This window comes from Vombatus ursinus, unplaced genomic scaffold (genome assembly GCF_900497805.2).
Source record: "Vombatus ursinus unplaced genomic scaffold, bare-nosed wombat genome assembly UNPS02014945.1, whole genome shotgun sequence".
NCBI lineage: Eukaryota > Metazoa > Chordata > Mammalia > Diprotodontia > Vombatidae > Vombatus > Vombatus ursinus.
In genome coordinates this window covers 2,776,016-2,801,782 of record NW_020954723.1, presented here as the reverse complement: position 1 = coordinate 2,801,782, position 25,767 = coordinate 2,776,016, and the positions used below count along the sequence as shown (strand labels likewise).

The window sequence follows — 25,767 nt, the reverse complement described above, 5'->3', positions numbered from 1 at the left end:
CTAACAATTGGCTATTGTGAGTCATTAATAGCTGGCTCCAACACACCCCTGTGTATCACTGAATAAGTGAATTAATTTTTGCTTTTAACTAATTATCTAAGTATAGCCTAACCATTAGCAATTAATATTTTTAAAATTCTTTAGTTCTATCTTTATCTTAAGAGAGTTTTGTAGCTGTATCCATCTATTTCCTCTGTGTGTGTGTGTGTGTGTGTGTGTGTTTTGGTTGTTAGACTCTCAAATACTTTATTCATGCTCCAGTAATTTTTAATGGAATTTTTCTTTATATTCCTTATGATTGGTTTTATTAACTGCATATAGAGAAGCTGACGATTGTGCAGACTTATTTTATTTTATTTTATTTTATTTTTTTAATGAGAAATTAGGGTTAAGTGACTTGCCCAGAGTCACACAGTTAGTAAGCGTCAAGTGTTTGGTCTGAGGCCGGATTTGAACTCAGATCCTCCTGACTTCAGGGCCGGTACTCTATCCACTGTGCCAGGCTTATTTTATATCCTGCGACTTTGCTAATGTTATTCATTACTTTTATTAATTTTTAGTTGAATCTTTAGAGTTCTTTAAAATAGACAATATTAACATGTGCAAAAAAGCAATGGTTTTATTTTCTCTTTGCTCTTAGCTTGTTCCTTAATTTTCTTTTTCTTCTCTTATAGCTTTTATTTTTACAACTGTATGAAATAAAAATGCCAGTAATTGATATTCTTGGTTTTTTTTTAAATTGAATTAGAAAGGCCTCTAAGCACTTTTCTTTTCCATATAATGTTGGTTTCAGGTTTTAGGTGGCTACCATCTACCTCATTAGAGGAAAAGTCTTGTTTATTCCTATGTTTATAGTATTTTCCTAAATAGAAATCAGTGCTTTATTTTGTCAAAAAGTCTTTTCATCAGCTACTAATATACTCATGTAATTTTTCTTATTATTAATATGGTTTAGTAATATGGATTAAATAAGGAATAAATAAGGATATGAACCACAAACAGAATAAAATTTCAAGCAGACTAGAAGGGAAGAGAATTAATGAAGAGAAAAAAATCAAAGAAAAATTTCTTAAAAATACATTCAGAAATACTACTTAACTGAGGAGTGGAAAAGAGGAAAAACAATTAAACAAAAGAAAGAAAAATAAATCACCAACATAAGTAAAAGCCCCAAACTAAGGACAGGATTTCCAAATAGGAGCAACAGATGTGAGAAAGAAGATACCTTGTAGGAGAAGGGTTGTATCAGACTAGTTTAAGCAAACTAATCATAGTTTAAGTATAACTAACCAAAAATAATCAAAGCATTGACTTAAAGAGGAAGATTAATTTTTTTAAATGACAACTGCACAATGATGAAAATCCAATGCAGGAAACATAAACCCAACTTTCATAACTTTAAATGTGAATAGACAGAACATTCCAATAGAATGAAGGAAGGTAGCAAAATGAATAAGGAAACAAAACTGCATAATCTATTGTTTACAAGAAACATATCTAAAAAAAAAGTAAAGATGCCCAAAATGTAAATGAAAGGTTGGAATCAAATTTGCTGTGAATAACACAAATAAAAATTTTACTATAGTATACTATACTATATATACTATATATAGTCCCAATTATACTATAAAACAAAGCAAAAAAAAAGTTCACATCAATAGAAACAAATGATCATGTCACATGAGGCCTAGAGGAACAATAGACAGCGAACCAATATCAATATTAAACATATGTGTCAACTGGCATAGTATCTAAATTTATAAAGGAAAAATTAACTGAATTAAAAAAATAGTAGCACAACAATAACAGACGATTTCAATGTTTCTTTCTCAAAGATGGAAAAATCTAAATGAAATATATAGAAAAGGGCATATATAGAGTTGAATATACTGTTAGAAAATTTAGAACCAAATGATTTATGACGTTTTCTGGATGAACCCATTTGTGTGTGTGCCTCTGTGTGTATACACAATATACATACACATTTTTTGGTCTATTTTTGTTGTTGCTTATTTTTTCCTTGATTTTTTAAGTAATAATAATCTAATAGCTAGTATTTATATAACATTTTAACGTTTGCAAATGTTATCTCATTTAATCCTCACAATAACCCTGTGAAATATGTGCTGTTATTGCCCGCATTTTATAGATGGGGAAACCAAGGCAGATAGCCATCAAGTGTCTTGTCCAGACTCACATAACTAGTAAGTATGTGAAATGAGATTGGAATTCTAGTCTTCCCAACTCTAAGTTGAATGCTCTTACCTAGTATGTTAGCTACATGAAATTTCTCCATGTCCTAATATACTTCTCAATATCATATGGGACTTTTATAAAACAGATCGTGTATTTGGGCATGCAGAAATTCAAAACAAATGTAAAAAAGCAGAACAACTAAATATATCACTTATGGACCATAATACAATAAAAATACAAAGCACAAGCAACAATATAAACCTAAATGGAGACATATACTACACAATGAGTGGGCCCAAAGAACAATCCGTCAAAATGACTGATAACTACTTGAAAGAAAAACAATAATAACAAGACAACGTACCAAAATTTCTGGGATGCAGCTAAAGCAGTCCTCAGAGGAAAAATTATATCCCTAAAAACATATGTTAACAAAATAGAAAAAGAGAGGATTAATGAACTATGAAATTTTAAAAATAGACACCCCCAAAACAAACCCAAAATAAGCAGAAGAGAGAAAAATTTAAAAATTAAAGGAGAAATAAGTTGGAAACCAAGACTATAGAACTGATAAAGAATAAAATCTTGTTCTTTGAAAAGACTAACAAAATTGATAAACCTTTAGCCAACTAAATAGAGAAATGATATTAACAATAAAAAATGATCAAGATAAAATTATAATGAAAAGAAACAAAAAATTATTAGAAGCTAATACACACACATATGTGTGTGTATCCTCAAATTAACAGAATACTTTTAAATACAGATCTTAAATAATCAAATCTTAGAAAAGGAAATTAATGTAACTGCAAAGCAACTACCAAAGAAAGAAATTCTGGGTTCAGATGGATTTATAGAAAAATTCTATTAAACTTTTAAGGTAAAATTATAATTAGCACATACTAAAATATTATTCTCAAAAATTGAGAAAGAAAGTGCTCTTTCAGAATATGGTCCTAATGCCTAAACCAAGGAAAGATGAAACAAAGATTATAATCTAAAATTATTTATGAATATTAATTTTTTTTTAAATTTTAAAATAAAACCCTAACAACAATACTACAGCAATTTATTTGAAAAAAAAAATCATTGACTGAGGTTATACCAGAGGTAAAAGGATGGCTCAATATTAGGAAAATAATTATCATAATAATTTATTAAAAACTAAAATATTTTATACATGATTCTATCAATAGATTTTTTAAAGTACCTTTCTTTCGTAGAAAGACAGTCTTTCTACAAAAGATACTTTTTTAATGTGATAAAAAAAATACTGCCTAAAACCAAAAGCTCGCATTATATGCTAGGGAAACATTAGAAGCCTTTAAAATAAATATAGAGTTAAAGCAAAGATATCCTCTTTCCCTGATGTTATTTGAAAAAAGTCTAGAAATCCTAACAATTACAACAATATAAGAAAAGAAATGAAGACATACAGGTAGGCAAGGAGGGCATAAAACTACCTATTTGCTGATGACATGATGGTTTACATAGAAAACCCAAGGGAATTAGCAAAAATACTAAATGAAACAGTTTCAGTAGAGTTTCAAGCTATAAAATAAACTCACAAAATCAATAGCATATCTATAGAGTAATAAAGTACAGAGACAGTAATAGAAAGTCCTATTCAAAAATCAGGAAATGCAGAAAATATCTGGAAGTCAATCTACCAAAGCACACTCAATATTAGCATAAAGAGAGAACAGCTTATATAATTGGAGGGCTCTTCAGTGTTCATGGCTAAATCATACATAATATATATAACAAATAATAAAAATGACAATGCTACTAAAATTAGTTTAGAGAGTTAGTACTATACCTATTATACTATTGAAAAAATCCTTTACAAACCTAGTAATGCGAATTTGTTGGAAGGAAGACGAGATCTAGAATAGCAAAGGAAATGATGAAAACAGGCAGAAATGAAGGGGAAAGTATATCCAGACCTCAAACTATACTATAACGTAGTAAGCACAGAAACTATTTGATACCGCTTAAAAAAAATAGAAAAAATAGATCAATGAAACAGATTAGATAAGGAAAAACCAAAAAATTCCACTCAATAACCTATTGTTAAATTAATATGAAAACGGGGCAGCTAGGTGGTGCAGTGGATAGAGCACCAGGCCCTGGATTCAGGAGGACCTGAGTTCAAACCCAGTCTCAGACACATAACACTTACTAGCTGTGTGACCCTGGACAAGTCACTTAACCCCATTGCCTAGCCAAAAAAACAAAAACAAAAATTAGTATGAAAACACAAAATATCAAGGGAAAAACTCTACTTGAAAATAAATGCTAGGAAAATTGGAAAATAGTCTGGCAGAAAATAAGTTTAGAACAATAGTTTCTACCATAAGCCACAATAAATTCAAAATGCATACATGACCAGAATATTAAAGAACATACCATAAAAAATTAGAAGAGAAGAAAATTATGTTATACTTTTTACTTCTATGTCTAGGGTGTGAGTTCTTAACTGATCAAGGCATGGGGACAATTATGAAAGATAAAATAGATACTCTCAATTGAGATGCTCTTATTTGAACAAAATTAATGCCAATATGAAAAGGAAACAAGTAGCTGACTTAGAAAAACATCGTTTATTGCATCAAATATCTCTGATCAGGGTCAGATGTATAAAATATATAGACAATTAGCAAATACATAAAGTCAAAAGCCATTTTCCAATAAGGAAAAGTTTAAAGAAGATGAAGAAATGCTTCTCAAACAAGAATGGAAAACTATTGAAAAGTAAAGAATACTCCAAATCACTAATAAGAGAAATCTAAAGCAAAAGAACCCTTAGGTTTTAGGTCACACTCAGCAAGTTGGGAAAGATGACAAAAGATATGAAAAATCAGTGTTAGAAGGTTGTAAAAAGATGGACATGTGAATGCATCGTTAGTAAAGCTAGTCCAACAATCCGGAAAGAAATTTGGAATTGTATTAGAGAGTGACTAAGATGTCATTCTTTTTTGTCCTAGAAGAGACATAAATCCTAAAGAGAAGAGTGACAGAAAGAAAGTTCCCACATAGACCAAACATTTATAGCAACACTTTTTTTCAACAGCAAAGAAATAGAAACAAAATAAATGTATATTGGTTGGGCAATGGCTGAATGGATTGTGGCATATGAATGTAATGGTATGGTATGACATGTGCTGTAAGAAGTAAATCTGATGAATATAGAGAAACATGGGAAAACTTATCTGAACTGTCAAGAAAATTCCAGATGGGGTCAGAAAGAGCTGGACGTGATTGAAATGACTGACCAACAATAACTAAACAGTCTTGTAACATGTCAGAACTTTTCCTTTCTCTTTGAGAGGCAGACTGGTGATGCAGAGGACAGAGCCACAAGATTTGGAGTTAGGAAGACCTAAGTAAGGTAAGCAGAACAAGAAAAACAATATATATGAAGACTGCTACTCTGTCATTTTTCAATCGTGTCTGACTCTTCATGATCCCATTTGAAATTTCTTGGCAAAGATTGTAGAACGGTTTGCCATTTCTTTCTCTAGCTCATTTTTAAAGATGAGGAACTGAGGCAAATAGGGTTAAGTGACTTGCCCAGGGTCACACAGCTCAAAAGTGTCCGAGGCCAGATTTGAACTCAGGAAGATGAGTCTTCCTGACTCCAGGCCTGGCACTTTATCCACTCCACCACCTAGCTTCCCCAATATAAAGACTACAGCAATATAAATGGAAACAAAACAAACAAAACTGAATGTTTAGAAATTATACTGTAATAACCAAGCTCAGCCTGAAAGATATATTAGAAGATACCCTGCCCCCTTGATTTTTTGCAGGGGTAGGATCCATGGGTACAGGACACTTTATATAATGTCAGACTTTAACTATATATGTATATAAAAATGTATATGTACATTTACATATTAATTAAACTCTGTTCTTTTTTATTATTTATTATAAAGGATGCCTCTGTGGAAGCTTACCATCTATTTTTTAATCATCCAAGTCACCGGTAAAATTGTTAAATAGCACAGCATATGGGATATAAGGGAAAATATGTGATGTAAAAATATATCAAAAATTTTATTTAAAAATTAACAAAATTATTGATTAGCAAACGGAAGTCAGAAAAGACTAATGTGAAGAAAGGCAGAATTGTGTATATTTCAGGTAAAATTTTGTGTTTATGTTTAGGCACTCAAAGAACACAAGTTAAAACTGACGAAGAGAAGAGTCTGTAATGTGTATTTAGGGGTGGGGTTTGAGCCTAATCCTTCCCCCTTCAACTTCCTGCATTTCTCCCACCCCTAAAAATCTAGCTTGAATAATTTTCTCTCCATTATCACTATATCCATTATTAAGATCATGTTTTCTTTTACTATTATTGCCTTTCATTTTGCTTCTTCCAAATTATCCTTTACTTCAGTATATCTATATTTTCAATTTGTTGCTCTTTCACTTTTTTGGAGAGACTTGCCACAGTGCATTTAAGTTTTTCTATTATTTTCATGCCATTTGTTCCCATCTTACTTCTCTTGAGAGTCTGATTTCTATTTTAAGCCATTTTAGAACATCCTTCAGTGACTCCATGCATCATAAAGAATCCAAAGGCTTCTGGGTTTCATCAGATGTTTGTTAAATTTCTTTCATCTTTCAATATTTATTTGAAGATGCTTACAGTTTTTAAATGTCTTGGTTGCCATCTTTCCTTATAATTTTAGTATCTTACCTATTGATTTATCTTTGTATATTCTAGGTTTTTTAACTGAGTTTTATTCCTTTTTCTTTGATGTTTTTTCCCCCTTCTACTTCCCTATTGCTCACTTTCTGACTCCTTTCCCTCAGCTGGTGGGTTTACCTCTAGGGCTTTCCCAGCCTTCTCCCCACATTAGAGATTTTCACTTTTCACAGACCCCAAGTAGTTTCTGGGGATGGGGGAGGGAGATAAGACTGGCCCCAGTTGGATTTTAGTCTTCTTTCCTTCAGGCCCTATGAAATTCCACAGGTAGCCTCCTGTCTAAGTTCCCTCCATTCTTTAGTTCTCTGGCTAGACTAAATCTGTGTCTGGCACTTTCTGTAGCATTAGAGGAGGGCACCATAGGTATTCTGGACAGAATTTCTGTTGTGTCGGTGTTATATAATGTAGGACAGTTCCATAAAGGAAAAAAAAAACATATTTCTTCCTTTCCCCACACCTCTCCCTCCTTAGTGAATGACTGGGCAGAGTTTAGATCTGCTGTGTGATATATGAGGATGATACTGAGGAACAGGTGGGGAGAATGCTGTATGCTGGCAGAGACTGCAGCATGAGAGGAATCCCTGAATGGGTCTGAAAGTACAAGTCTGTAGGTTGGTTTATATGCAGTACTAGAGAGTTGAAGACAGTGGGGTAGGGATGCCTAGTGTGTTAGAGATTAGTTTTCTCCACTGTTGATTCATGAGGCTTTTACCTCATTGAATTTCTTGATGTCTTTTCCTATGGAAACAGCTATAATTTCTCTGCCTCTGGTGCATTAATTCCTCTCTTGGGTGATTTCATTTTATTTTATTTTGAGAAGTAATAGGGACTAGAAAAAAATCTCATTCTTCAACTTGTTGGTCACATGACCCAGAAGCCTAAACAGTGTCTCAGGAGTAATATCTGCTGGTACTTTCAGGACCTAAGGATGAAGTAAATGTGGACCAGGTGATTTGAATTCATCAAGGGCAGCCAAATGCTCTCTTACTCCCTCCTTTTTTATTTTGGGTATCCTCCCTGTTAGTCATTTTTGTTGTCATTTCCAGTGTAAAGGTCATTCTCCTTTGGAGAAAAAAATAGAAAAAAATAAGACCCGAGTAGCTTTTCCAGCTCTCTATAGTTAGTTATCATTGTCTCAATTATCCTAAGCAAATGTCTTATCCCTTCTTTGATTCTGCTTTTCTTCCAATATAATTTTTAAAAGTTCTTTTTTTGGGGTGGGGTTGAGCCAAGATGGCAGAGTAAAAGCAATGACTTGCTTGAGCTCTCCCCAAAACCTCCAAATACCTGTAAAAAATGGCTCTAAACAAGTACTGAAGTATCAGAACCCACAAAAAGACAGAGTGAAACAAATTTCCAGCCCAAGACAACCTGGATGGTTGATTTGAAAGGTCTATTGCGCCAGGCTGGGAGAGGAGTGCAGTTTAGCATGAGTACGCAGGCAAAACAGGCCTCAGTGAACCTGGAGCAGGCCACAGGACAGCTGTGGCAGTTCCAGAGTTCTCAAACCACAAACACCAAAGACAATTTAGAAGGTCAGTAGGAAAGGTCTGTGACCACAATGAGAGAGAAGCTCAGTTCCAGCCCCAGTCATTGCGCAACCCTGGGGTGGCAGCTGCTTCCTGAGCTATCAGCCCACAGATAGAGGGGGAATCGAGTGGCTAATCAGAGGGAGATTACAGGGATCTCTTTGCTGGTGCTGAGGCAGGAATCTCTTGCTTTGCCTGTGCTTGGATCTGGGTCACAGTTCTGGGTGGCGATCCTGGGGCAAGGAGGAGTGCTGCCATGGTGGAGCTTGTACTGGTGGTGGATAGGGAATCCTCGTCACAGTTCCAAGGCAGAAAAGAGTGGCTTGTGGTCACTCATAGACCAGAGCACAGGTCAGGAAAAGAGTAAACATCTCGCCCTTGATCAAACCACATTGGAAGAACTGAAAATTTACAAGTCCCTAGAAGTATCTCTGAAAGCATCTGCACAAAACCCCCAAAACTTGGGACACTGGAAGCAAACCCCTACCTTAAGAAAGAGTTTAAAATTCAAGTAATTGACTGGGATCATGAGCAAACTGCACAAAAAAGTCAGACCATAGAATCTTCCTTTGGCAACAAAGAAGATAAAAACATATAACCAGAAGAAGACAACAAAGTCAAAGCTCCTACATCCAAAACCTCCAAGAAAAATATGAATCAGTCCCAGGCCATGGAAAAGCTCAAAAAGGATTTTGAGAAGTAAGAAAAGTAGAGGAAAAACTGGGAAGAGAAATGAGAGTGATACAAGGAAATCATGAAAAACAAGTCAACAGCTTGCTAAAGGAGACCCAAAAAAATACTGAAAAATAACACCTTAAGAAATAGACTAACCCAGATGGCAAAAGAGGTCCAAAAAGCCGATGAGGAGAAGAATGCCTTCCAAAGCAGAATTGGCCAAATGGAAAAGGAAGTCCAAAAGCTCACTGAAGAATATACTTCCTTAAAAATTAGAATGAAGCAAATGGAATCTAGTGAAAATCAAGACATTATAAAACAAAACCAAAAGAATGAAAAAATAGAAGACAATGTGAAATATCTCACTGGAAAAACAACCGACCTGGAAAATAGATCCAGGAGAGAGAATTTAAAAATTATTGGACTATCTGAAAGCCATGATCAAAAAAAGAGCCTAGACATCATCTTTCAAGAAATTATCCAGGAAAACTGCCCTGATATTCTAGAACCAGAGAGTAAAATAGAAATTGAAAGAATCCACCAATCACCTCCTGAAAGAGATCTCCAAAGGAAAACTCCTAGGAATGTTGTAGCCAAATTCCAGAGTTCCCAGGTCAAGGAGAAAATACTGCAAACAGCCAGAAAGAAACAATTCAAGTATTGTGGACACACAATCAGGATAACACAAGATTTAGCAGCTTCTATATTAAGGGACCATAGGGCTTGGAATATGATATTCCAGAGGGCAAAGGAGATAGGATTACAATGAAGAATCACCTACCCAGCAAAACTGAGTATAATCCTTCAGGGGAAAAAATGGTCATTCAGTGAAATAGAGGACTTTCAAACATTCTTGATGAAAAGACCAGAGCTGAATAGAAAATTTGACTTTCAAATACAAGACTCAAGAGAAATATGAAAAGGTAAACAGGAAAAAGAAATCATCAGGGACTTATTAAAGTTGAACTATTTACATTCCTACATGGAAAGATGATATTTGTAATTCTTGAGACCTTTCTCAGTATTAGAGGAGTTGAAGGGGAAAATATATATGTATAGATAGATAGATAGAGGGCAGGGTGAGTTGAAGATGAAGGGATGACATCTAAAAAATAAAATTAAGGGATGAGAGAGGATAATACTGAGAAAAGGAGAAAGGGAGAGGTTGAATGAGGTAAATTATCTCACATAAAACAAACAAGAACAGGCTCTTACGGTGGAGGGGAACTGGGGGAAGGTGAGAGGGAATGAGGGAATCTTATTCTTATTGGATTTGGCTTAAGGAGGGAATAATATACACGCTCAGTTGGGTATGGAAATCTATCTTATCCTACGGGAAAATAGGGGGGAAGGGGATAAGAGAACAGGGGGATGACAGAGAGGAGGGCAGATTGGGGGAGGGGGTAATCAGAAGCACACACTTCTGAGGAGGAACAGGGTCAAAAGAGAGAACAGAATAAAGGGGGGGAAGGGATAAGATGAAGGGAAATGTAGTTAGTTTTTCACAACATGACTACTATGGAAGTGTTTGGCATGACTACACATGTATAACCTGTATCGAGTTGCTTACTTTCTCAATGACGGTGGGTGGGGAGGGAGGAAGGGAAAAAAGTTGAAACCCAAATTATTAAAAACAAATGTTAAAGATTGTTTTCACATGCAACTGGGAAATAAGATATATAGGCAATGGGGTATAGAAATCTATCCCGACCTACAGGAAAATAAAAGGGGAAGGGGATAAGAGAAGGGGGGGAGGAGATAGAAGAGAGGGCAGATTAGGGGAAGTGGTATTCAGAATGCACACCATCCTGGGGTGGAGGCAGGGATGAGATGGAGAGAAAATTTGCAACTCAAAGTCTTGTGGAAGTGAATGTTGAAAACTAAACATAAATAGATTAGATAGAAAGATGCAGACTTTAAAAAGGATTGATCTAGATTGTCCCTCTTCCAGAAGAGCTCTTCAAAATAACAAAATTGTTTTAACTTTCTGGATATTTGCAAGGTGTGAGCTGGCTATTGTTCCTAGCAGTATAGTTTCTCATCAAATATTCATTTAAAAGGAAAAAAAAAAGTTCTTTTTTGTTGTCCTGAGCTTCTCTTGTTCACTTCAGCTCATTTTAAGCTTTAGCATTACTGACACCACTTTTACAGGATTGTGCCACACTCATACCATCCTTTGTAATCTTGCCTTGCTTCCATCTTCCATACATTTCTTTGTACAATCTAAATTGATTGTCTATTCCCTGTGCATCCATAGTGGTCTCTTCACAGAATGTTTTTTTTTTTCTCCACCTTACTCAAATGGTTTCCCTTTATGTTTTCAGAATTTCATTCCTGCGCATCTTTTTTTCTACATTTTATTCTGTGATGATATCCTACCACTCTTTCCTTTGAGCTTATTGAAATCTGTTTTCCTGAAATCTAGGGTGCATGTCATATTATGCCCAATTTATCTTTCCTCTATCATAAATTCTAGGATAGAGTGGTCTCTTCTCCATTATTTCCATTCCAGCAACCAGTTGTTTCCTCTGTTAGGGAGAATTAGATCCAGAATAGAATTTCTTCTTATGGTTCCCTCCACCTTTTGAAGGATGAAATTATCATTAAGGAAAATCAAGAAGTTATTAGCTGCTCTGCTTTTGGGGGACAGAAGAAAAGAGGGAGAGAAAGAATTCCAACACAATCTACGTGATTAAATTCCTTTATCATTATCATATTTTGCCTCTATGGTAGGCTTGAGATTTGTTTTATAAAATACTCATTTCCTGTCAGGTGGCCTGTAGCATATTTGATTAACAATATCAGTTCTATTTCCATGGATAGGGTTAGGGACTGGCCCTGTGATTTCACTAGTATAGTGAATTCCCAGGTAAAGAGTGCCTTCTACCAATGCATGTCAGCATCTTTCCCGAAACTTGTCTAGAGCACTTAGAAATTAAGCAACTTGCCCAGGATCACACAGCCAGTATATATCAGAGGTAAGACTTGAACACAGATCCTCCTGGCTTTAAGGCTAGCTCTCTACTCATTATTCCATGCCACACCCTAGACACTCCTCCGATGGTCACTCCTGCCATATTTCCCCACTCTGATTTCTGGATTTTCTCATATAAGCATATCTTTTCAGTACACAATGTCTACTCTTCCCATCCCTTTTTGCCTTTTACCCATCCTATTTCTATTGGATAAGGTACATCCTTATATAATAAAGAGCTATATTTCATTTGTGAGGGCTCATTCTATTAAGTCTCAGTGATATCCTTGTACCCAAAGACTTTGTATTAGGACCACTAGTTCATCTTGATTGCTACCCATACTTTGTGTGTTAGCGTGTAGACATCTGAAGGTATGAACTTCTTGGATTTTGTCTGCCATGAACTTCTTTCTGAATGTAGCTATCACTATTCTTTTTCCTATATTATAGCTAGTATCCATGGCATCTAGCCAAGTGGGTATGTATAGGGAATTTTCTCCCTCTCCCTTCCTTTTAATGAAGTACTAAGAAGGATCCCATTTATTTGTTTAGCTAAACATGGTTGGTTTGGTTTTGTTTTTTTTTTTTTTTTAGCACCTATGGTTTCAGGCTAACTATGTTATATTGTGTTATTTTTCCTACTTGAGTACTTCACACATTTAACAGGAGGGATTAGTTAGCTTTCAGTGGCTTCACTATTTTCTAGCTAGAAGACAAGGCCCAGGTTTTTCTGTTCCTAAGCTGTCCTTCACCTGCTCCTACCATATCTATCACTCTGACTCTTATTTGACAAGCTTGTTATCTCCAAATTTCAAAATCCAAACAGCTGAAAGTCATTTAAAGGTCAGGATTGGAAGTAAACCAATCGGACCACAGCTTCAATGTTCTATGTCAAAATAAAGTTGAGAAACTATTCCTAGAGGTCAAAGGCGGAAAGGTCTCTACACATGTGGAGATTCTTACAGCAGTATTATTTACAGTAGCGAAAAACTGTAGGAAAATGGATGCCCATCAACTGGGGAATGGCAAAACAAATTGGGACATATGAATGAAATGAGATATTATTGTGTCATAAGAAATAGAGAATGAGGGGCAGCTAGGTGGAGCAGTGGATAGAGCACTGATGCTGGAATTAGGAGCATCCGAGTTCAAATCTGGCCTCGGACACATGACACTTACTAGCTGTATGACCCTGGACAAGTCACTTAACCCCATTGCCTAGAAAAAACAAAAACAAAGAAATAGAGAATGTGAGAAATTCAGAGAAAGGTGGGAATAGTCATATGAAAGAATGTAGAGCAAAGAAAGCAGAACCAGGAGAATATTTTACACAATGACATCAGTAATGTAAAGGAAAGCAAGACTACAAGACTTTCATACTCTGATCAATGCAGGGACCAATCATGACTTCAGAAGGCTTGATGGTGAAGCCTGCCTCCTGCAGAATGGTGGTAGATCATAAGACAAGCCAATGATTGGATTTATTTTGCTTCACTGTATTCATTTGTTACAGGAGAAGGTTCTATTGGAGGCAAGGGGAACTAATGGGAAGTGACAGTTTCATATATACACATATAGATGAATGTATGTATGTATATACGTATATGTCCATAAATATGTATATATGACTGTCCATAAATATTTAATATGGAAAATAGAAAGAAAAGATTACATCTCAGACATGTATTCAAGAGAGAATACCAAAGATAATCATTAGTCAACCTCCAAGATACAGTGAAGGTAGAAATCCACAACTAATTCACTATTAGAAGTGGTGGCCAGATGCATGTCTATGTGGTAGTAGAGCATGGGGAGGGACATTCAAGTGGTAGTGGGGCGAGGGGGATGGTAGTTATCTTTGTACGAAAGTTACCCCCTTGAAGCATACACATTCCTCCAGAAGATACCAATTATGTGCTAAATTACTTGGGAAAAGGGAAAGGGGAGAGGGAGGTAAATCTGATCTTTTCTGACTAGGAATAGGCAGGAATAACAGTGCCCTATAATTCATAAAATTTTTTTCCTTTTAGTCTGGCATTATGGAAATTCTCCTCACCAATTTTTTGTAGAGTTATCTCTTGTTAGTCTGCTGGCTTCATATTCTCAGGAGAGTCACTGGCCAACGTTTGAATTGTGATTTCAATTCAAAGCAATCATAATTATCCTTTTTCTTCTACCTTTTTCACAATGTGTCTTAGTGCACTCAGGCTTAGAATAGGAATGCAGAAGTTTTGGTAAAGGTCGCTGTACAAAAGTCCATGAAGCTGAGATGGAAGAATGGAAGAACCATGATGTATAAACTACACTTCTCTATGAAGAAGACAATGGCCCCCCTATTCTAGATGAGCTCCCAAATCTCCCTCCCTACGTCCTAATCTCTTATTTCTATTGCTCTCTTGTACACTGCCATCTGATTGTCACTCTAGAACCTTAATCTCAATACATTCAAACTGAAGTCATCTTTTTTCCCAAAACTAGAACCTCCTTCCCTCTTCATTACTCATGCCACTATTCTGCCTTGAGGGGAAGGGGAGAGTAAATTTAAAAACCCCACAGTTTAAGAAGAACAATAGTAACAAAAAAAGCCAAGCAGTCTTACCAAAAACTCATATGAATTTTGAGAACAAGTCTGAGGATAAGAAAAGATTCCAGTTATCCCTTTCATATCATGATTTTCCCCATCATGGATTCAATGTATCACAGGTCAGCATCAGAAATTAAATGGAAATTTAGGGGGAGTTTTGTGGAAGCAGCAGACAGCACTCAGAAGTCCAGCAGATGACACAGGGCCTGTGACTAAATACTTAACCCAAGTTTTACAATATGGTACTGTAAACCCTCCATGAAAGAAAGAAAAAATTCAGACTTCTTCTCTGGTATTAAGGGAAGGTAAAAAAATTTTTACTCAGATTTTCAAGATTACGGGGCAGAGGAGGTAGGAGGGAGGTGATGCCCCTAACCCTTGAGATGTGGAATGGATAACTGTATTCTTACTGATAGATAGTATTAAAGGCACAGACTAGTAGATTTGGAGTCAGAAGACTTAACTAGGTTCATATCCTGATGCTGTGTGACCTTGGGCAATTTACTTATCTGCTTGGATCCTAAGGCAGATAGGTGCTTGGAGAGAGATCCCACACTGACAAAATAACAATTCTTTGACACTAATTGGTAATAATTCTAGAACTTGAAGAGGCCAGAATTTAGTTATTATCATCCCTCCCCACCCCACCCTCCCATCTGACTTTGAACTTCCCTATTACTATTGATGGCACCACCATCCTCCTGCTCACCCAGTTTCAACAACATTGGTGTCATCCTTAACTCCACTCTCTCTCATCCCCCATGTATAATCAGTTGACCGATCTTCTTGTTTCTACTTTTCATTTGGCTTGACATTGATATAGGGCTACGAAGTGTGAAAAATGCTGTATTTACATTATCTCATTTGACCCTCCCAACAATGCAGTGAGGGAGATGCTACAGATATTATCCCCGCTTTATGGATTAGAAAACTGAGGCTGGTCTTGAGGATCCTATTAGAAAGCTAAGGTCTGTGAGGGCAGAAACTATATCTTATTTGTTTTTAAATTCTATATCTCCCCCTTCCCCATCTTATGTTCTGTGCAGATTAAGGCATATAGAAGGAATAATGTATGTGTACACTTTCAGGATTTATGCCCCACCTACCTATAAGGTGTCTTAAATGTTGTTGTTGTTGTTCAATGAGGATTTAAGAATAAAACAGAACCAGGAGCAGACCAGCTAAAGTAAACTGAAGAAATACATTTGTTTTTTTAGCTTTCTGACAGATGAGACAACAAGGAAATATAGTGGATTTTGTAGTTTGTATTGTTTTCCTGTGAGTAGGAACTGTACAAATTAATCTGCAGAAACCAAAATTTTTTTCCTAGAGAAACAAGCTAATGAGGCTGGAGCATGTGCCTCCCATCAGCCCCATCCCACCACTCATCCATGGATAGGGTCAGGGAAAGGGGGTAGCTAAATCAACTAGGAAGCCTAATTTTAAAACAGGGTAAAAATGGAATGAGGGAAATAACCACATTGGTGCCTCCAGCCTTGTTTACTGCTCTATTCTGCAGAGGGAAAACTTAAGAGAGCAAAAACGGCTTAGTGGTGGTGAAGAAAGCTACAGCCAGGATGGCCTCTGGATTATTCTTCACACCCTTCTACCATGTTTCTTCTTGCCATGCTCCCTCCAACCATTGTGGAACATAACTGGATCAAGTCACCTGCATAGGGTAGGCAGGCAGCGGTCCAGAAAGCTGATTCAAGAAATAAACATTTTTTTTTCAAAGTACATGCACCCGACTGGTCCTCAGCTGCTAACGTTCATGGATTACTCATTCTTCCTTCCAATCACGTCATGTGCAAGTCTCCAGGTGGCTGCGGGGTATTTGCTTACAGTGACTACCACTGGTTTCCCTGAGAGCTGTTTATTTTTCCAGACCTCAACTTATTACATCACTCTGTGGTTTTCCTGCAAGCAGTCAATGCAGACCAACAGAGTTTAGGGGGTGAGGGAGCACAAGGGTTACACTCAGCAGCCTTTGAGCCATCGAAACCCAAAGACAACAGATTCCCTGTCAGAGGGAAGAGAGGTCTATAGTCTTGAAGATCTGATAGCATCATCAGAGATTATATAAGGAGAGTCCCAAATCCCAAAGTGCTTATGCTAAAAAAAAAAAAATTATAGAATCTTTGACACAGGTAGATCTAGATAAAATTAAGCATTGTCATGTCTATAAACAAGTGAGAAACATTTTCAAGATTTCTTACAACTTGGAGAGAAGAACTATGTTTACACTTATTGGTAATTTACAATATCACTAAGGGATGGCATGAGGAACTTAGGACTTCTTCTGTACATGAAGACCAAGGGACAGTGGAAGTCAAATTGGTGAAGAAACAAGTCATGACCTTTTTTGATTTAACCCATAGAGTCTAGTTCCAGAAATCCTTGTGCTAAAGAGTATCTGTATTTTACCCTACAGGGGATGGGGATCCACTGAATGAATGGCATGTGTAAGCATTTCTGTTCCTCTAAGATCTTTCCTATTTTCTCTATTCCACTTTCTCTCTCTTTATACTAAAAGATATTAGTTTATGGCATCACCCTATAAAGAGGCCAGATCCCTTGGAAAGTTGAGCTAGGTGTACATCAAACCAAAGGTAGAGAAAATGAAGAAATGACTCAAGCTAAAGAGATGAAAGCCAAGCAACCTTACCAAAACCTTTTAAGAGTTCAAAGGAAAAGTCTAGGAGCAAGAACAGACATCATTATGATATAATACAACATGACATGATACAATGCTTTAAAGTTCAAAAGATATTTTACATATATTATTTAACTTGACCCCAACAATGAAATGAGATAGATATTGCCAACATTATTTTACTGAAGAGAAAACTGAGGTTCAGAGAGATTATGAAGTGACCTGCCCTTGTAACATGGTTAGTAAATGTCAGTCAGGATTCAAACACAGATCTTTTTGACTCCAAGACAGGAATTATATATACTATACCCTGGTACCTTTCTCCATGGAGCCTCAAACACTCATATTCTATTTAGCAGACAGAGGAGGATTCATGTGAACATGTTTTCCATTTGAGGCCACTTCCCAAAGACAAGTGGAGAGAAACACTACCATTTAGGATGTACAGGAGGAAAAAAGGACATTGAAAAACAGCCCATAGGGACCTATCCTGGCACAACAGGATCTGGGAAGGGTAAATAAATGTGTGTCAGAGGAGCAGAATGAGCTCTGGGGAACTAGAAACAAAAGAACTCGAGTTCTAATCTAGGCTTTGTTATTAAATCATTGTGTCATTGATGTGACTCTAAACTAGTCACTAAACCACTTTCTTCTTCTGTAAAACAAGGCCCCCAAATTTTGTAAAAAAAAAAATGATAAAATTCCTCAAAAAACCCAAAAGAATAAAGGCAAGAGAGAAGAGACCTAGGCCAAAACTTTACTGTGGGAGAAGCCAACTCCCAAGTTATAAAGCATTATCTACTTGGATGCATCATTTTTCTTAAAAACAAAGAGACCTCCAAGTCAAATTGAAGGAGAGGGTTAAGGAGGCTCATAAGAACACTGATCCAGAGCTGTAAGACACCACAAAGGTAATTTAGCACAGGTCTTCTTAAACTTTTTCCACTCACGACCCCTTCAGCACTTCTTAAACTGTGGCTTGCCACCCCATATTGTACTTAGTACAATCCTCTTATTTTACATACGAGGAAACTGAGGCCCAGAGGTAGGATTCACACTTGAGTCTTTTGACTCCAGATTTAGAACTCTTTCCATTTCACCAAGCTGCTTTCCATAATAAAGGAGGGAAAAAAAGACTTTTTTAAAGGGAAGAAATCTGTCAATCACCTGAAAGATGATACAGAGTATGGTGAGTATATGACAAAGCCTCGAGGATTTGAAAGACCAAGGTACCTGGGAGGGAAGAAAAGTGTGAGTGTGGGGAAAGGGTAATGGATGGGGGACGGCAGGCTACGTCTGTCTGAACATGTGTCATGCCTTCCAAAACCTTTAGCCACTTTGCAGAACATTTCCAATACCAACAATTCCCAGTCCAATAAGAAAAAAAAATAGAATCATAGGGTCTGAGCAAGAAAAAAAAAAGAATGTTTGGGTGAAAAGTGAAGCTGGGATGTTCCTTTGGTCTCCTGTAGAGGGAAGAGAGAAATCACACCCAGGGACATCATCCTCGGAGGTTATCACCAACAGGTAACTTCTCTTGTTGCCACTGTGAGCTTCCCAGGGTGGAAGGATCAGAAATACCTGAGAGCTAAAAGGATTTCTACAATCAAATCTTCACTAAAAACAAAACAAAACAAAACACACTTTTACCACGTACCTGGCTGTACAAGACAGTCAGTATCAAGTTCTAACTACTTCACTAAGTGGCTTCTCTTTTACCCTAAGAAGGTATCACTGGCGTCACCCTTGGCGTCATGCTGGAAGTTAAACCTCTAGGTTCCCATCAAACTTTGCAGACTACTTCCGAGAGGCTATCATAGGTATACAACTGAGAAACAAAAGAATCATAGGGGTTTTTTTGTGGTCTCATTTTTTGCAGGGCATTAGTTTCCCTGGGTTAAACTAAGAAGCATTTCATATTGGGAAGAGAATACTTAGTCTTTTACTAAGACTTCAGTAGATATTTAAATGTCTACTGTGTGCAAGATGCTAGGAATACAAAATTAAAAACTGGCCGGCTTTGCCCTTCAAAAAGTTTACAATCTTTTTTATTGTCTTTGTACTACTTGACCTTTCTGTGGTTTTGAGCCATCACACAATTAAGTGTGGGTATCCATCCAATCGTCTATGGTGGACTTTGTCAGGGAAATTTCATCTATTCCGAAGGGTTTTATTATGGTGCCCAAATCTATGTATCTGAATCTTTCTCCTTAACTCTAGCCCCATATGACTCACTGACATTCATTCATTCATTCATTTTACTTTGATAGTCCATTAGTAACTCAAACTCAACATGGTCCACAGCAAAATTCGTCATCTTCCCCTGCTCCTCATACCAACTCCTTTCTCCAAAATTTCCTGTTTCTATTGAAGATGTTAACATCTTCCCCATTACTCATTTTCATAATCTCAGTCATCTTTGATTCTTCATTCTCTCTTACCCCGCCCCCCACATCCAATTGGTCACCAAGTTGTATCAATACTGCCTCCATGACATCTTTTGTTTCCTTCTCTCTAACAGGGCCTCAATCCTAGTTACATCAACTATTATAAAAGTCTCCTAATTAATTTCACCTGCTCACCTCTACCCACTATAACTTATCCCTCATGCAACTATCCAAATAATTTTCCTAAAGCTGGCCATGTGATTTCCCTTACTCAAAAGCCTTTAATGGTACCCCCACCCACCCACCTTTAGTCTAGAATAAAATACAAACTCCTGAACCTGGTATTCAAGGCTTTCCATGATCTGTCTCCATGTTACCTATCCAGATTTGCTTTCTCTATCTCTCCTTCACACCCTTTACATTCCAGCCAAACTGCACAGCTGGCTGTTGCCTGTGCTTACCTCTATGTAATTTCAAAATCCCCGCCTTGTACCAGGAATGCACTCTCTCCCCTGCACTTTTTTTTCTTCCTCTTCAGATCAGCTGAAGTGCCAAAGCAGCTATGGGGCAGTTGGAAAGAGTGCTGGACTCAGAGGAAGGAAAACCTGAATTTGAATCCTGCCTCAGTCACATATGGGCAATTTTACTTAACCTGGAGAAAGGCAATCGGTTTAGCGGACACGACGCTGGACTTAGGGGTCAGGAGGATCTGAATTCATATACTACCTTGGCCACATAAAGGTTGTATGACACTGGGCAAGTCACTTCACTGCTCTGTGCCTCAGTTATGTCATCTGTAAAATGATGGAGTCAGATTCCATGGCTTCTGAGGTCTCTTCAGGATTCAAATTCTGTGGTACTCCAAATACATACAAAACTTGTTCTATAGGGATATGCCTCCCTTACTTGTCCTTTTCTCAAATTTTACTAATTAAATAATAGTTAATGTTTATATAGCACTTACTGGGTGCTGGGCACTGTGCTAAATGCTTTACAATTATTATCTCATTTGATCCTCACAACAACTCTGGGAGATAGGTGTTATCCTCATTTTGCAAATGGGGAAACTGAGGCAGAGAGATTAAGTGACTTGCCTAGGGTCACACAGCTACTAAGAGTCTGAGGCCACATTTGAACTCAGGTCTTCCTGACTCCAGGCTCAGTGTTCTATCTACTGCACTACTTAAACACTTTGTCTAATCTCCTCTTTGTCCAATTCACTCCCTAACTTGTATTACGTTTACCTGAGTCCCTGTTTTAGTCTCTCAGTAGAGTGTAAGCTCCTTGTGGACAGGTCTGTTTCATGTCTGTTTTTCTGTCCTCAACAATGAGAACCGGGCTTTGCAAATAATGTGTTTAATGCATATTTATCAAACTGAGCTGTTGATTTGAAGCAGCGGCACCCGAGCTAGCTAGCCTTCAAGGAAAGAGAGAGAAGGAGAGAGGGAGAGAGAGGGGGAGAGAGGGAGAGAGAGGGAGGGAGAGAAAGGGAGGGAGAAAGGGAGGGAGAGAAAGGGAGACAGAGAATTCCTTAAGGAGAAGAAATGTGAAATTAGTGCTTTCCAGGTGAAGGGGCTAGCCTGTGCTAGAATTCAGGGAGAAGAAAACAATTTTCACTGGCAAATCCCCAGAACACCCACCCACCCTTGAAAATCAGTGCTGGTTTCAATTCCACTGGGGGAACCACCATTTCAACCCTTCCTAAAGTTCTTTGCCACATCCCAAAGCAGTAAGCATAGTGACCTCATTTATACTTCTTTCAGAAACAACCTCAGGTCAATTCAAGCAATGCAAAGAGATACGGGAGCCAGCAGCAGGGGTTTACCTCCTTCTAGAAAGGAATCTTTGTACCTCCCTTAAAGAAGAGGGATAAGGGCCGCCCACACTGCTCCTTTGCTCAAGAACCTATAAGGGCCTCTGTGACAAAGTACAAACTCCTCAGTTTGGCGTTTAAGGTATTTCACAATCTGGTTACAATTGAATCTTCTGAGATTACTGCATATTACTGCCTTTTCTCACATTCTGCATTCTGGCAACATTTCCCACTTGTGTGTTTTTGCTCAGACTTTCCTCCTTTCCTGGAATATGTTGTTGTTGTTCAGTTGTTCCCAACTCTTTGTGACCCCCATCTGGGGTTTTCTTGGCAAAGATACTGGAGGAGTTTGCCATTTCCTTCTCCAGCTCATTTTACAGATGAGGAAACTGAGGCAAACAAGATTAAGTGACTTGCCCAGGGTCGCACAGCTAGTAAGTATATGAGGCCAGATTTTAATTCAGGTCTTCCTGACTCCAGTTCCAGTGCTGTCCTGGCTGCCTGGAATATACTCCATCCTTAGAATTCCTAGCTCAGCTTATGTGTAACTTCCTACAGAAAGCTTGCAATGATCCCCTTAAGTGTTAGTGCTCTCCCTCTTCCTGAAATTATCCTATATAAACTTATCTGCTGACATGTTTTACATCCCCACTCCTACCCCCTAGCAGAATACAAACCCTTGAGGACAAGGATGTTTTTGAGTTTTTCTTTGTATTCCTAGGAAAGTGTCCATACATTCTGTGGCAGAATCTCATTAAATGCTGCTTGACTTGGCTTAACTTGGCTTGGAATGGAATGGGCCCAATTACCTGGGCCATGGGATAAAGGCCTTTCCAGTATTAAGGGTAAAGTGATTTTCTCCAGAGGTTACCTCTGGGCACTCACAAGATGAATATTCCCTCAACATTTCACCACCATAAGGGGTGACATAGAAAGCCAAACTATGAAATTGGCTTTGAGGTCATAAAAACTTGAATCTTTCCCTGAATGAAGAAATTCAATTCTGCCTGACTCACTATCATTATCATTATCATCATCATCATCATCATCTCTAATTCCTCCCCCTCTATCAACAACATAAACTACACACACAGTTGAAGTAAATTTCTTACAATTTCATTATGGTCACACATAAACCGTAATTACTTGTCTCCTTGATTTGTAGTTATTACTGTTTGGAAGCATTCACATATTTGAATTTCAGAAGTATATATAAATTGCACACATTTTACATTTCCTCTGACATTCTCCACCCTTAGTCAATTTTCACAAAATCACACTTGTCAAAGCGATCTTACTAAAGCATAGGTCTGATCATGTCATCCCCCACCTCAGTAAACTCTCAGTGATTCCCAATTACCTCCAGGATCAAATATAAGATCCTCTGTTGAGTTTACAAAGCGTTTCATACCTTTCCTCGATTTCATCTTTCTAGTCTTCTCAGATCTCACTCACCCCCACCTGCTCTATGATCCAGTGACATCGACCTCCTTGCTGTTCCTTGCATGTGACACTCTATCTCCTGACTCCAAATGTTCTTCCACTGGCTGGTCCCCAAACCTGGAATGCTTTCCCTTCTTATTTCCACCTCCTGGCTCCCCTGGCTGCCTTTTCACCTTCTACAGGAAGGTTTCCCAATTCCCCTTAATACTAGTGTCTTCTCTCTCATTTCCAATTTATCCCACATACAGCTTGTTTGTATAAAGTTGTTTACATGTTGGCTCCCTCATTAGGCTGTGAACCTCAAGAGAAGAGGGTTACCATTTGCCTTTCTTTGTAGCTCAGAACACAGTAGACGCTTAATAAACGCTTATTGACTGACATCTCAGACAATGATAAACTAACAAATGATTATACTTCATAATAGAACTACAATTAATTAATTTGCTAATTAATGATTTTGCTAACAGCTATTCCTATTTAGAGGCCACATGGGTAGTGTTTAGGGAGCTGACTTCAGAACCAGGAAGACCTGGGGTTCAAGTTTCCACCTCTGACACATACTGGAATGCTGTGTGACTATAGGAAAGTCACTTGACCTCTCAGTGTTCTAGGCAACTCTGTAGGACAAGGGTTCTTAACCTGAGGTCTATGAGCTTTAAAAAAAATTGATAACTGAATTTCAATATGGTCAGTTTCCTTTGTCATCCTATACGTTTTGTTTTATGCATTTAAAAACTATTTTGAGAAGGGGTCCATAGGTTTTACCAGACACCCAGAGGGGTCCATGACACAAATATGACTAAGAATCCCTATTCTAAGTTTGCAAGTTTCAGAGAAGGTGGTGACTTGAATTAGTAGATAAAGTTTCCTCAATTCCTCATATCAGAGAAATCATAGTTCTAGTTCTTACCTCTATCCCAGTGGTTCTTAAAGTGTGGCCCAGGGAGCCCAGGATACTGAGGGATCCCTGAGACTTTTTCGTGAGTCCCCAGGGTAAATAACATTTTTATCATCATAATAAATAATCTGATGTTTTAATTTCTAATATGTGAATACTAGAAATTTCTAATATCCAAAGACATAAGTCATATAAGCAAAAGCTCTCTGGGTCCTCAATAATTTTTAAGTGTGGAGGGGTCCCAAGACCAAAAAAATCTGAGAACCGTTCTTATCCTATTCCCTATTTATGGACATTGGCCCAAGGTTAGTCTTCAGGTTAAGGAAAGTAGACAAAGAGATTTTCCCCAAACCTATTAACCTTCAAAGTTTCACATTTGTCCCACCAAGTTCCTAATCATGGAAGATCCAACCAATGCAAACAGAGTTCAAACTGACCAGAAATCATATACATTGTCAGCATCCAAAGACTTCAGTGAATAGTTTTAAGCTGGTTGTAGCTTAAAATAGGTCCAGGATTAGGGTTTTAAGAGTCCACTGGCTGATATCTTTATGAATAGCTTTGCTTCTTTCAGATTCTGGGCTATTCAGCATGGCAGCTAGAAGGTAAATATGAAGTTAAACCACACATATCATAGAATGTTCAATTTGGAATAGACCTTAGAAGTCATCTCACACATGCCTGGCACATAGTAGAAGCTCATTAACAAGTTAGTCAACCTTCTCATTTTAAAAATGAGGAAACTGAGGTCCAGGGTGGTAAGGTCACACAGCTAGTTAGTAGCAAAGGATGAGAAAGGATATGGGATAAAGAATACTCTCTCCAAAGGATCATTTACCTGAATTTCTTACATTAGAGTTGTTTAGTTTGGAGTCTTTGATTACCAGATGCTTAATCCACAGAGTAGGGGCTGTGATTTCTAAAAGAAAAAAAGACAAAAATAAAGGGTTAAAGGTTACATGAAGAGGAGAAAATTACCACATTCATGAAGTCAGACTCTGACCTTTCACTCCTTGATTCTGACTTGGGTACCTGTTCTAAGAGCCTGGGGTATTTCCTAAAACCTATGAGGTGATACCTCCTTTTCTTCCAAACCTGCCCTCATCTCTTGCTTTCTCCCTTTCTTCTCTTCTCTAAATCAGCTCAAAGGCTCTGATTCAGGATAACAAGTCTAACTCCCTCCCCACCCTTCAGTGATTCCGTGGGGAGACATCTGCACTGTACAGTGGGGACCCATCCACAAAGTGGTCAGAGGCCAGGGGCCCTAAGCCATTCTGACCAGAAATGAAAATATTATCCCAGGAGTTGAAGAAGGCTGGGCCAAGCCCACTTCCTCTCAGCTGCTTCCTTGGGAGAAGATTTAAAGGGGATAAGTCAACAAAATGAGATCCAAACAAGCCACGGAGACCGCTTCAACTGGGAACTGCTGAGACTTTACCCAACAAGGAATAGAAAGTGAAAGAGTCATATAAGTTCTCTCTTGTTGTCTTTCCAATCAGTCAAACTCTCAAGGCAGACCTGATCCAGACTGGCTTTGAACGATTTCTTTGTCTTACAGGCTCCAAGGAAACAAGGTTGGTTCTAGGGCCCCTAGTTATTTGGGTCTCTCAATTAACAGTCCAGAGGTCTGAAATTCATTCCTTTCCAGGGGCATCTTGAACCTACCACAGGGTCATCTGAATTCTCAAGTTGTCCCCCACCCCATCCCAAACTCAATTGGTACTCACAGGGAATTTAAGACTGCCAAAGATCCGAGGCTCTTTGGAATTCTCAAGGTGCTGAGCCCAGGCAAGCCTCAACTGAAACTCAGAGAGCTTTGCTAGCCAGTTATCCCCAAACACCAAATCTAATAGGTTAATCAATACTAGCTCATTCCCATTTAAAGATGACATATATATATT

The 25,767-nt window shown here is 37.7% G+C and overlaps 1 protein-coding gene across 3 annotated transcripts in view; it reads right to left on the bottom strand.

The window, feature by feature from the left end:
* Positions 1-25,767, bottom strand: part of LOC114030007 (SPARC-related modular calcium-binding protein 1) — a 195,067-nt gene that overhangs the window by 34,971 nt on the left and 134,329 nt on the right. For all 3 annotated transcript variants that reach the window (XM_027844669.1, XM_027844670.1, XM_027844671.1), the window contains exon 7: positions 24,705-24,785. In XM_027844669.1, coding sequence (XP_027700470.1) covers positions 24,705-24,785 — 81 coding nt within the window. The remainder of the gene's footprint in view (positions 1-24,704; positions 24,786-25,767) is intronic.